The following is a 14,064-nucleotide window of genomic DNA, read 5'->3' on the forward strand; positions in this document are numbered from 1 at the left end:
TCATGTTTGCTTCTTGATTGATACATTGCTTTGTTTGGCAGAACTCAGAATTAAATTAGTGATTATTCTTTTATAAGATAAAATTTTCTTCAAAGCTGCGTATAAGCCAAGAAATTCTCCACCAATTTTTTATAACATTTTCTTTTTCTTAATTAATGGTTAATAATTTTCTGAACCACTTGGAAATTTGGCTTTTCGAAAGACACTCTTCGTCCCATAATTTTCTCTGCCATTACTTGCTTTCCTTTTTGGAGCCTCAGTTACCCTTTCGTCCAAACGCTGCCTCCAGCGCATCTAAGCTTTTCTGCTTTTGGCGCAAATTAAAAAAAAAATATAAGATTATTTTAAAAATATAAATAAATTACTCTAACTTTTCCTTTACCTTTTGTTTCTGACATTTTCTTTTATTTCTATAACTTATAACTTATTTCATTTTATAAATATTATAAACTTAAATTCATATTATTTTTAAAAAATAAAAGCAACAAAACATGCTCATGATAAATTTTGAATAATTAAACCAAATATTTTTTTTATAGTTTTATTTGTTAGACATTAAATAAATTATTTTTTAGATAAAAAATTATTCCTCTACGTTTACATGAGGAAAAATAATTTATTTAATAAAAAAGTTTGTATTTGATTTTTATAGTATTTAAAATCAATTTCCTTGAAATAATGACAACCCCACACCATAAACAAAATTATTGTGTAATCTAATGGAATTAAAAACACCCATAATCTTTAAGGTAGAAAAAAAATACAAACTCTTTTCTATCTTTAATTAAATCACTCGAGTGCTTACTTTATATTTATCCTCTAGTATTTACTGGTTGAATTAAATTACTAACAGCTTTATTAATTTTATCGTACTATAACACTAATCTTAATTGCTATACTTAAATAAATTATCCAAAACAACAAACAAACTAATTTCTTATAAAAGTCATGAATGACAATGAAATTCATTTCCCAAAAGGAATAATAAAACGGGTAAAGTATGCCAGGGACTTTCTGGGCTTTGTCGGAGTGGTCTCCCACAAAAAAAGATTCACAACACGAATTATAAAACCTGAAAAAGCACATTCTTCAAAGGAATTTTCTTTTTCCATACAAAAATTAATTAATTTGAAGAATAAAGCAAACATCCAAAAACAGTTCCATATTCTCTTTTGCACAGTAATGCAATCACAATCTCTCATTCCCAGTTCAATATTCCCATTTCTTCCTTTTTCTTTTTTTGTTACACCACACACAATTCCATTGCTACCAGTTTAACAGAATGCATAGAGTTTTATAATAATATCATAGAAACAAACTGAACACATAAAAATTCAGTTCAGAGAAGCTTCTCTTCATCAAAGCTTCATATTTTTATTTTTATTGTATAAACTCTAATTCTCAACCTTAGTTTCTGTTTCCTTATCTCTCTCTTGTTTTCCACTTTTTTGAAAAGAAGTGATACTGTGTGGTAGTAGTGTGAGCTGAAGTTTGATGTCTGTGTCATTGGAGCAAGAAGGCTATGTAGGCTTATCAGAGGTTCCTGCAATGGAAGGTTGTTCTGAGAGGACTGGTGGTGGCTTGAACCTCAAGGCTACTGAGCTGAGGCTTGGTTTGCCAGGTTCTGAGTCACCAGAGAGAGAAGAGGGTGTGGAGGACAAGAATGTGCACCCTTTAGGCATGGTGAAGTGTTTGGTGTCAGGGGCCAAGAGGGGTTTCTCAGACACCATTGATGGGGGTTCTGGGAAGTGGCTTCTTTCTGGGAATAGTGGATCTGAGGTGGGTTTGGGGAAAGATGGTGGCTTCTTCTCTCCAAGGGGTGTTGGTGTTAGTGTTAGTGCTGCCAAGGCTGAGTGTACCAACCAACAAACTTGTGTTGTAAAAGATAAAGTTCCTCAATCTCCAAAGCCGTTGAATGAGAAGAAGCCTCAGATATCTGCTCCTGCTGCAAAGTAGCACCATCTTCTCCTTTAGCCTCATCATCATCACATATTATATGTGTATAATATGTTTTCTTTGTCAAAATATTTCTCCACTTTTTTTTGTTGTTGATGTCATGTCCTGTTTATAGCTTTTTCACTTGTGTGTGTGTGTATAAATATAGATAAAATGTTGGAAGCAAGAAGAAAATCGGATAATTGAAATAGAGGAACGAATTTTATTTTATTTTCTAAATATTTGATTGAAATTTAAATTGAAAAGACGGGAGAATAAAATCTATCAAGATGAGGTTTTGAGTTGATTAATTCTTGTTGATAATTATCTTCTCATGTTACTATGTTAGCCTCTAGTGTTGGAGAAGCTGATAACTCTTTTCTATGTAATTTAGGGGATGTTCCTTCTATGGTAATCATCATCCAACGGTTGATTTGGTTGTTCTGTAAATTTTCTTTTTCATCTTTGTTATCAAATTGTTTGCTTTTATGTATATGTTAGATTGAACTCCTCGGATTATTCAGTGTCCTAAATAACTAAAAGATCAATTTTCATGGTGAAACTTTTTTTCCCTCTTTCTGCCTTCTTTTGTGTTCTTAATTATCAATTGTTTGCTGTTGTTTTGAAGTTATGATGACTGACCTCTGCACAGATGGTTATCTCAATTGAAGCTCCTTGTACACTCCCTTTAATATAGTGTAATTTTGTGTTTTGTGAATCAGGGAACAAGTTGTGGGATGGCCACCAATCCGTTCTTTCAGAAAGAACTCAATGGCCACTCAGCCACAAAAGAATGATGATAATGCAGAAGCCAAGTCGGTATGCCTTTATGTGAAGGTCAGCATGGATGGTGCTCCATACTTGAGGAAAGTTGACCTCAAAAACTTTGGCACTTACATGGAACTGTCTTCAGCACTGGAAAAGATGTTTAGTTGTTTTACAATCAGTAAGTTTTGGTTTTCTTTACTAGCAAATTTTAATCAAGTTGTTACCCTCTTGTACAATTGTGCATAGCTTGTCAATTGGTTATATACCAATTATTCTCTTCATTTGATTTTGATGAGAGAAATATAAAGAATTAATCCTGATCAGAACTGGCACCCTTTTAAATCTATTTGGATGATTAAATCAGGATCCTAAGTCTTCCAATGTCACAGGCTCAGGCTGGTTGGTTCCATGAGCTGGGGAATTTTTACAGGAGTGCTATGAATAGGTCAACTAATTCTTTATCAATAAAATGTTACTTATGGTACAGATTCTGATTATGTTTTCACCAATGACAATTACAGGTCAATGTGGTTCCCATGGAGTTTGTGGTCGAGATAAGTTGACTGAAAATAGATTGATGGATCTCCTCCATGGTTCAGAATATGTGCTCACCTATGAAGACAAGGATGGTGATTGGATGCTTGTTGGTGATGTTCCATGGGAGTGAGTGCACATAATATCATATTGCTGTGCATTTAAATACCATTCCTTAAGTACTTTTCTTGTTCTCTATTCAGAATTGAAGTTTCACTTCGAGAATCCGAGTAATAAAAGTTAATATTAAACGTTAAAATAGATAGCTGAAGTAAAACTTTAATTCTGATTGGGAAACAATATCAAAAAGTACGAACGTAACTATATTTAAGTTTTATCCTTTCTGATTTGATTTCCATTTTTGGAGTTTTGTAATTATTAAAAAGTATTATTCCTGCCGTCAATGAGTTTAAACTATGATTTTCACAAATGCATTTTATTTTATGAAAAATATCAGAATCAACGACAACAGAGGACAATTTGATGAGTAATTAATTCTGAAATGATGTTATTGTTCTTGTTTTAGGATGTTCACCGACTCTTGCAAGAGGTTGAGGATAATGAAGAGTTCTGAAGCAATTGGACTAGGTGAGGCCGACACATTCAACAATGTGTTTTCTTTTATATCTTGTCGTTGCATTGAAAACCTCATCAGTCACCATATACTAGTCAATTAGCAAGACAATCCTAGCTTGATTTAACTCAATTGCAATCAACTAGTTGTCCTGCTCTGAATTACTTGACTAACACTACACGATGATAGCTACAACACTAAGTGGGTGAAGCTGTAAAATATAGTTAAACTATTTATGGAATTCATGGATTCTAGCAGCAAATCTTTCTTCCAATACGAGTATACTTTCTTGAACTCCATTCAATTATATATTTAATCTTACTATATTTTCTTAAAATGATGTCTCATGAAGGTTTTAATTGTCCAATATTAATGAGAGTTCTCATTTTGGAATTCTCTTTTACAATATAAAGAAATCGTTAGACACAAATTTATTAGTGTACTTACTAGCTACGTCTGATTCCTGCAGCACCAAGAGCCATGGAAAAATGCAAAAGTCGCAACTAGCAAGATGGTGTTGATACAGAAAGATGAATTATTATTATTACCTTTAAACACGTACATCATACAAGAGTCCAGAGGCAAGTGCAGGGCACAAGCTGGGGCTTTTCTTGCTTGAATATGTATGATATAATCCTACATATGGGATCCAAGTATCCTAGACTTTTTAGTAGGCAAGATATGTTTGTTGTAGACATTTAAGGTTTCTTAGGCTTGTTTCCCCTCACTTCTCTTCAATCACTGTCACTGTGGACTTCATAAGACTGAAGCTACGTCGTTACTATGTAAATTTTGTAACTTAAGTCTCATATATAGATTAGTTTGAGATGGTTAATTAGAGAATATTAAAAATGTCTAAATAATAAATTAGAGAAAGTGAAAAAATATATTTGTACCACTTTCTAGGACATGCAACATCACAGATCGACGACTAGAATGAAAATCCTTACAGATAAAATTCTAGAAAAGTAAATTCTGTAAAGAACTTAGAGCTGGCATAATTAGTGTAGCTTGATACATCAAGTAGTAAAGAACTTATTTATAAAAAAATATAATATTTCTGTCATATAGTTACTACCGTTACCATCCCCAAGGAACTGTCCATTATTTTTTGCGCTTTGCTCATTACTAACATGAACTGGTGCAGCATGAAGGCTGTCACTGTCTTCATTCCTTTGAATATTTTCACAATGTGGACATGCTGTAGGCTTCCAGATCCCGGTTCTTTCGACTTCTTCAAACATGTAAAATAATGTCGAAGAAGGGTGTTGGACAGGGGCCATCTACGGTGAAATCCAAATGGCCATTATCTGATACTCGAATCTTTGCCACCATTGAAAGACCAATATCTATTCTACTTGGCAGGTAATTTTCTACGTTGTTACTGTTAGCATAATGATGCGCCAGGGTCAATATGCAAGCCTTTTCATTTCTTTTCTTCTTCAACTCCTCAACTAAAAGACCCTTCCTAGTTCCGGACCCATACGGGATAAGGGTTGTTGCCACCACGACCCCGAATGAATCATTGGTATATGTCGTGCATGGTGTATTCGTTGACGAAGCAACCGAACACACTCTGCTTCTGAGTGTTTTGGATGATCTATGGGAAAAGCGAACGCCTTGAACTACGCCATTTTGCATCCTATTGCTCAAATATTGAGTATATTCGTACAACATCATCATTGGTTTTTTCTCGATTTAGATTGTCTTCGATGCTGATCTCTAATAATTCCTCTCTTGAATTTCTTCCGGTTGTTTTTGTCATGAAGATTGCGCCAGTTAATCCTTCTACGTTGTATGAGGCTTCCCACGTCTGGCTCTCTTTTCCATTTTGTGCCCTCTTTTTCTCCCCTTCTTTAATATCAATGAAAGCTGATTGTCCCAGTTGAAAATGGGAAGAACACTATCCATTTTTTGAACACGGCCATGACTATTACCCTTGTCTATGTATATAAACATGGAAATAAATCATAAACATATACTCCCTCTTTCTCATATATATATATATATATATATATAACAAAGTAAGATTTTTAATAATTAATTTAAGAACAAAGTAAATCAAAGTCATTACATAATATGTACATAGGTGTCTATAAAAAAAACTTGGAATTGTTCAATAGAACGTTAGGGGGGAAATGGTTGTGAGAAAGATTGTTTGTGGAGGAGTGTTGTTATAGAAAAATATGGGATAGGAAGTTTGGATAGACTTGTGGGAGTTATTTAATATCACTAGAAAGGATTCTCAACGGTGGTGTGACCTTTTAAATTCAAAAGGCATATTGGGGGAGGAGGTGAGCTTTTGGCATGACAAGTGGTCGGGGGAGGTGGACCTATGATCCAAATTCAATAGATTATAGCTAAACTCGAAACAAGAAGGGTTCAATATTGCAGAGGTTGGTAAGTGGGAGGGGAATGCTTGGAGGTGGGAGTTAATTAGTGCGGAGAAGACCTTGGTTTGTTTGGGAGCATGAGGTGGTACAACAACTATGGAATGAGTTAGGGGACATAAGGCCAAGAAAGGAATATAGTGATAAGTGGGTGTGGCCAAGTGGTGGAGGGAAATCCTATGTGGTCAAAGAAGTATATATATAATGTTTTGCACATACATGGAAACTTGGAAGGCGAAAGGTTTTTCCAGCATATATGGAAACTGCAAATTCCATCAAGGGTCAAGAGGTTCATATGGAAAATAACTCATAACAGAATTCAAAGCAAGGAGAACCTACACAAAAGAAATATTCTTCCAGCCGGGGTAAGTGTGAACTGTGTGTTCTGTGAATCAGAGATAGAATATCCACTGAGCATCTACTTTTTGGATGTCGGTTCTCTTATGAGATATGGACACGATGTCAAGACCCATTTTTGGCAACACTTAATTGGGTTCTATACAAGGGGAGAATGCCATCATAGTATGGAGGGCTGTTTGGGCTAGCTTCGGTACTATGGGCAATATGGAGGCATGGGAATGCCATATAGGTATCATTTTTGCAAGACACCTAGTTTGTATGATTGTACGTAACAGAATGATTGGAAGACCTTGTGACATAGATGTCTATCTAAATAAAATAAACACATATATACATCATCATAGTCTACCTAACACACACACACACATATATATTTATTGCTTTGAAAAAAAACATAGATGTCTATCTAAATAAAATAAACACATATATAACATCATCATAGTCTACCTAACACAATAGATCGATATAGTTCTGAGCAAGAAGTCATAAATATATGAGAAAGATCGGTTTCAATACTAGCAACACAAAAATGAGAACCAACACTATTGGTTTTCAAAGAAGAAAATTGGTAGAGAAGAGAAAAATAAAATGTATGGAAATAAATTAATAGAATAAATAGAAATAGGTGAAAAATTAAGTGAATTGAAAAGTAAAGATATTTAATTAGTTTAAAAGTGTTTCAGTATATGTATAAAAAAAAGTGTTTCGATATAGGTTTCTGAGACATAAATATTCGAGATATAATAATTCTGAAACATAATAATTTTTTAGATGTCATAATTCCAAGTCGTTGAAGTAAGCCCAAGCTACGCTCTTTCCTCCTGCAATGAATGGCAACAGTAATTAGTTCATTCAACACCGCACATCACTGATAGAGAAAAACTTATAACGTAATAGTTAATGAATAATGAATTTAGGCATGTTTTGTTCATTTTCTTTTATAAGTCAAGTAATGGAGATGCTTCTCTTAATCAACAATTATAACTAAAAACTTCTCATGATAATAACTTTTTAAGATATTTTTATATCCGTAGAAATAAAAAATAGTTCATGGGTTTTGTAATAATACCATTTCATGATCTTAATTTTGAAGTGATGGAGAGGTTATAATGAAATCGCAATTTCTTACAATAAAAATTAAAGACTTATTTCTCTAAATAACCATATGAGCTTAATTAAATAAACGTGATAACTTCAATTCCAAAAAAATGTTAAAAATTGAAAAAAAAAACTTATTGTAATTTAAAAGTCATATTAATATTTTTTTATTACAAAATCATATTTTAATATTCATGTATTCAAAGTTTTATATTTTATCTTATTTATGAAATAGGATCTTAGTGTCAAAGTATGGAAAATGAAATTTTTACATTTATTTTTATTTTGTGGAACAAATATAATTCACAGATAAATACTATGGAATACATTATATAAAATGTTGGTAAATGTAAATCTAATTTTAATTATGAAATTCACTAATTATGGTATTATAGTATACAATTTTAATATTACATCTTACGAAAGCAGTTAAACTTATAAAATAATAAGTTTTATTAATCTCTTTCAACATGAAAGTGAAGCTTTGGCATATATTCAATGCATCATTATTGGACACAACCATCAATAAAATGACACATTATTCAAAATTTTAATCAGAAAGAAAAAAAAAGGACATTTATTTGTTAATATGTGAATTTGGGTGGGTACCATACATGGACAAATATATTTTAAATACGTATACAAATAAAATTCACTTGATTATTGATTTTGAAGTAGAATAATCAACCTCTCCCCATATTATTTCGATAATTGAAAGTGAAAAACTGCAAAACAATGCCCGCAATCAAAGTTTTAATACTACACATTAGAAAAAAAATTACGTAAAAAAAAGTAGCTAGTGAGGATGTTTATAAGAGAAAAATAACATGAAAGAGAAAAGAGTGTCATTATCTCTAAATGGATTATTTTTTCTATATTGAGGCGCTGAACAACATAGCATTTCCTCTCTTGTAATCTTATTATTGAGATAAGAAAATTTAAAGTGCAAGCACTATATATATATGTGTGTGTGTGTGTGTTTTTCCTTACAAACATATAGGATGTGTTTGAAAAACTGTTTGTACTTGTTCCAATGTACATAAATGGAAAAGCTTATCCACACACATTCCAATGATCCAAACGGAAAAACTTCTTTCTGTATGGATTGAAATGAACGGATGTTTGAAGTGTTGGAAAGAAAATCCAAAACACACTAATAATAATTAAGATACAAACACAAGTTGGACATCTGGGGTTGCTCATGTCATAGCACCTAAATTGATTTTCTTCCTCAAAGACTGTCACTGCATGCATGCAGTACATATATATGCTGCTATCTTAATTATAAACTTCTTATTGGCAATTCAGCCTCAGCTAAAGGCCTCGGATGTTTCCTTAATAAACATTAAAATTACGACATCTAATCTTACCACCATTACCGGTCCCCGCGAACCTTCCCTCATTGGCGAACAATCTTGCATGAGGGCGTGCCACGGGAACAACACTATCTCTACTACGCGGTCTGGGATCTTGAGCAGCACAATGAGGGCACATGCTAGGATTCCAAACCCCAGTGCTTCTGACTTGATCAAACAAGTAAAACAAGGCAGAAGAAGGGTGTTGCTTGGGGCCCTCCACATCTATAACCACATTCCCTTTCGATGGTACAATCCTTGCTATCACAGAGAGCCCAAAATCTGCTTTAGATTTAGAGTAATCATTGATTCCGGGACTAGTAGCATGATAGTGCGTCAGAGTTACGGCGCAAGGATTTTCATCCTGAGCGCTACCTGTTGGAATATTATCTTTCAACAATTAATACTCTCTCCTCTTTTATGTATATATATAAGATTCAATCTCATAATTCATCAACATTAAAAAAATTAGTTTAGTTCACAATAATAAATTTATATTTTTTTAAATTATCTCTCTAATTAATATGTTTTTCTTTTTTAATTGTTTGTTAATATATTTCTTCTTCTTTAAATTAGAGATATTTTTAATCTAAAGATAATTAATACAAGAAATATTATAGATTGAGTTTTATAAAAAAAATATTATTTTAAATTTAAATCTTATAAATGAAAAAATATGTGTTAATATCATAAAATAATTATATTAATTATTTATAATTAATGAATTTTATTTTATGATATTAAATTAAGTGAATATGTGACTATTAAATAAAATAATATGAACTTAAATAAAATAAAAAAAATGTATAAGTCTTAATTCATTAAGAAATAATAAGAATACTATTAGATTAACACATTCCAATAAACATTATATAAAAAAAAATACTTAAATCTGGAAACAATTAGGAATTCAAATATTTAATAATGAGACATGTTATACATGCTAGGCGTTTTGATTATTGTTGAATTTTCAGTGAATAAAGAATAGTAAATTAATGTTAAAATTGGGAGAGTACCATTATAGTGCCTTTGGAGAACAACAAGGCCAGCTTTGTGTCCCATCCCATACAAGAAAACACTGGTTTGCGTGACGCTGCCGTCTCCATAAATGGACTTAGTTAGTTGGAAGCATAATTTGTTGTTACGGTAAGTTGCTTTGCTGTCGACAAACAACAGATCATCTTTTCCATCTACAGTGGTTACGTCCAAACGAAAATCAAGGACCGAAACATGATTATTTGGATCGAGTTTATAGCAGGTTGATTCGCTGTGGAGTAACAAGAGCAAAGCCTTGATGTCACCATTCTCCATACGTCTCCATAGTTGCATTTCACAATCTGTAATGCCTACTTTGTATGACATAGTCCACACGTGGTTGTTTCCCTTTTCCTCCTGCAGTCTTCCCGAAAAGGCAAGGGAACATGACTTCCTAGCTTAACATCCTCATCTATCCAAGCATTACTCAGAAGACTGATGCTTATAATGTTTCCCATATGCAAGAGAACAAATTGGTGTGGGATATCATGACACTCAAGAACAACAACACTTATTTAAGGGGCAATTTATTATCAGACTATAGAATCTTTTCACCATATCCGCAAGGGTAGCGTTATTCTTCCGCAGACTAATTAATTCAATTACATTCTTATTCTCTATCGCACTTTTTTCTTTTTATTCTTTAACTTGATCCTTCCCTTGCTCTCTTTTCTTTTTGTTCCATCGGTCCTTCCACTTGCTATATATATATTCTATAATATATGAAAATTGTAAATATATGTAAAAGTGAAATGGATCAGTTGAGAGTTGAGACATGAAAGTACGTATTATGAGGAAGGGTACGCAACAAGAGGAATGCAGTGCATGTACAGATACTGAACAAATGGATAACTAAATTAAACTAGGTCTTCTCTCGTTATTGCATAGTTGGAACTTTCACATATGAAAATTATAAATATACGGATTACAGAATAATCTTTGTACTCTAATCGACTACACGTACGTACGTAGCATCTAATTAATTCTCTATTATATTTCCCAAACTATTTTTCTCTATATTGTGTCATTACCTTTTAACGATTGACTTCAGCAATTGTTTGATTCTTGATTCTTTTCCACTTGTTCGATTCTAGCTTTTATATCTAGCGTGGGGGGTGTTTGTTTTCTTTTAAATATACGGAGTAACATAAAAACTTGGGATAGAGTTTCAAAACCATTTTCTTAAATGACTTAAATTTTTGTGCAGAAAACATGAAGAAATAGCTAGAAACAAAAAAAAAAAGAACAAAAATAATCATGCAAAACATGATGAACACAAACAAATTAAAGATTTTTCTCTCGTATTATAAAACAATAATTCTGTACGTTCGTAGTAGAATATACACAACTATAATTGACAAGGTAAACATAATTTGTTTTATTTATTAGTGAATCACGTGTACTTTATATAGCTATTTTAAAAAATAATTCTTAACTATATTATATATTTTTGCTTATAAAATAAACTATATTATAGTTTTATATGTTAATGTCACATTTTAATTATATACATGTATACTGTAAACGAGTAAGTATATACAATGATTTTTTTTAAATATACTATAATTTTTGCATTTTTGTGGGATTTCATTTGTTATATTTATATATACTTTTTTTATGGATATAGGATTTATTTTTTTAAAAAAATGCAGGATTCTAAAAAATAAAAAATAAATATAAGAATAATAAAGCGTAAAAGTAAAAATCAAGAAACCTTGTTTTAAGAAAAGAATTTAAATAAGTATATAATAGTGTAATAAACTAATTTACACACTAAATGAAATTAAAATTCTTAAAAAAAAGTTAAAGGCAACATTAAAATAAAAAGAATATATTACATAATACATGAAGTTGTCTTTGATTAAAAATAAATAGTTAAAATGGTTAAGTTGTATATAGTGGATAAATATGCATATGCAGTTGTGGAATTTCTAGGTGTGGCTTTAGTCCAGATGAAAATGAAAGAGACCGATGTTGGTTTCAGTGAATGTTGACTGATAAATATGGGGGTAGTGGTGGGGTGTGAAGCAGTTCTGTGTGTTTTTATTCATATGCATTTTGATTTTGATTTTTATTGTTCATTATTTAAGTTTATGCTCCTTCATCTAATTTTCTGTGACCTTGAAACCCTTACTTTTTTTTCTTCTTTTTTCTTTTTTTGGTAAGCTTGAACCCAGCTTTGGTTGTTAATTCAAGAAAACAGATCAGAACATGAGTGACCATTGACGTGTGTGTTTGTGCAAGAGAGAGAGGCAGAAAAACCACATGTTAGTAGATGCAATAAAAAGCAACGATTCACTAACCTTACCATTATTAGGAATAGGACCCCCTTCAAAATGAACTGCAGAATGTACGCAGTTATGATTCTCATCCTTCATATTAATTAGATTAATTAAATTTCTAAAGATAAATTTACCATTTAACAAATTAAATCAAAGGACCAATTTGGTGCAGAGAGTCTATGTATGTGACTACGTGGTGTGGCCTGATGATGAAGGACATATGAAGACTGAGGAGGTGCTGAGAGAAAGGTCTGGCTCTTTTCTTTTTTTTTTTTCTTGGGTAAATTAACTGCTGTCCTTTTATGCTAAATAAGTTGATAAATGATAATTAGTGTTTTTAGAGGATTGATTAAGAAAAACTAAAGCAAGAAAAAAAATATGTAAAATTATATTGTTGATGATTTTTTTATAATTTTTATAATAAATATTTTTTAAAATTTCTTAATGAATGTTCTAATAACTCTGATCATCAAAACTCAAATATTTAATAGAATTATGATATTTAAACACTTAAATTATGATATTCAAACATGCACCTGTCCAACATCTTTCATTTTTTTATTATCACTTATAATATTTATATTTTTTTATCTTTTTATTTTTCTCTCACTAGATGTAAATACCTCGGAAAAGAAACAAAAATGGTGAAATCAGTACAAATTCAGAAGCATGTGTCATACCACCAACTTGTATGAGAATTGCTAGCCCCCCTGTTTTTCTGAGAAGGTTAATTATGCAAATTTTGATGGGCATGGTTACCTGTTGGGGACTAATTAATTTGTCAACAAGTGAGATGTTTGGAGAACGTTGAAAAAGAAGACCTTGTAAAACTATTATCAAGAAATAAAACTTAAAAGTCCTTGGTAGAATCATACACACCTTATTAAATAGAACATCTTGGGGTTCTTCATATAATACAACCAGCTATATATAAACTACTTATACTACTGTGCTACTATATATGAACAAAGTAGTGCGACACAGTGGCCGCATTAGCCTCTTCATCGTCCCTGCTATTTTTCTTCGACTCCACGACAACAATTGGCATTCCCATACGTACGTCAACGGTCCTGGTTGCCTTTGGCGACGAGATAGCATCAAAATAATAGGTAACTAAACTAGGTTTGGTGGTCTTCTCAGTAGAGCATGGTTGGGATGTTCATATGGGAAAACTATAAATACACATATTCCAGCTTAATCTTTGCACTCTCACTGCAAGGGAAGCGTTTTTCTTCCGCACATAATTTAATTATGTAGCATATAATTCTCCGTCATATTTTTCAAACCACTTTTCTCTCGCTAGTGCCGTTGCTTTAATTTGGCTTAATGATTCTTGATTCTTTTTCCCCTTGTAACTCATTAGTATTGATTGGATTCATTTAAGTGGCCTTAAGTACAGGAAACTTGCCGATAATAAGCACCTGAGAGTTGAGTTTTTTCATTTTGTGGGGGATGTTTTGGGCTTTGGAAGTTACGTAAATGCTGACTGAAGGAAAAAAAAAAATACTATCAAGTACAGTAAAATGAAGAAATCCTAAAGTTTGACATTATTTTGAATTATTGGTGGAATGAAATGAAACTTAATTGATTGAGTCTATCATCCATCCCATTTCACGTATTACAATTACTTCTTTCTTTAGTTTATATGATTAAGAACGGTTTTTACATGTGTTATCCTTCTCATTCTCTTCCAACGATGAACTCAGGTTTTTAACTTTAAGAACCCACCTAAT

General features: G+C 32.0%; 2 protein-coding genes across 2 annotated transcripts; one reads left to right on the plus strand and one right to left on the minus strand.

The window, feature by feature from the left end:
- The first annotated feature begins 1,130 nt into the window (after positions 1–1,130).
- LOC114368885 (auxin-responsive protein IAA27-like) lies at positions 1,131–4,656 on the plus strand. Its single transcript, XM_028326166.1, has 5 exons — positions 1,131–1,952; positions 2,658–2,881; positions 3,225–3,366; positions 3,764–3,825; positions 4,281–4,656. The coding sequence occupies exons 1-5, from the start codon at positions 1,495–1,497 to the stop codon at positions 4,316–4,318; spliced, it is 924 nt and encodes a 307-aa protein (XP_028181967.1). The 5' UTR covers positions 1,131–1,494; the 3' UTR covers positions 4,319–4,656.
- Positions 4,657–8,663: 4,007 nt separating this feature from the next.
- Positions 8,664–10,555, minus strand: LOC114368886. The gene is made up of 2 exons (XM_028326167.1): positions 10,031–10,555; positions 8,664–9,389 (listed from the first exon to the last, which is right to left on the minus strand). The coding sequence occupies exons 1-2, from the start codon at positions 10,374–10,376 to the stop codon at positions 8,995–8,997; spliced, it is 741 nt and encodes a 246-aa protein (XP_028181968.1). The 5' UTR covers positions 10,377–10,555; the 3' UTR covers positions 8,664–8,994.
- Between the last annotated feature and the right edge of the window lie 3,509 nt (positions 10,556–14,064).

This window comes from Glycine soja, chromosome 9 (assembly GCF_004193775.1).
Source record: "Glycine soja cultivar W05 chromosome 9, ASM419377v2, whole genome shotgun sequence".
Taxonomy (NCBI): Eukaryota; Viridiplantae; Streptophyta; class Magnoliopsida; order Fabales; family Fabaceae; genus Glycine; species Glycine soja.

Coding starts and splice junctions, on each gene's coding strand:
- LOC114368886 (XM_028326167.1), bottom strand. CDS start 10,376: ATGTCATACAAAGTAGGCATTACAGATTGTGAAATGCAACTATGGAGA. Junction 9,390..10,030: donor TCTCCAAAGGCACTATAATG/GTACTCTCCCAA, acceptor ATATTCCAACAG/GTAGCGCTCAGGATGAAAAT.
- LOC114368885 (XM_028326166.1), top strand. CDS start 1,495: ATGTCTGTGTCATTGGAGCAAGAAGGCTATGTAGGCTTATCAGAGGTT. Junction 3,367..3,763: donor GTTGGTGATGTTCCATGGGA/GTGAGTGCACAT, acceptor TTCTTGTTTTAG/GATGTTCACCGACTCTTGCA. Junction 3,826..4,280: donor TTCTGAAGCAATTGGACTAG/GTGAGGCCGACA, acceptor TGATTCCTGCAG/CACCAAGAGCCATGGAAAAA.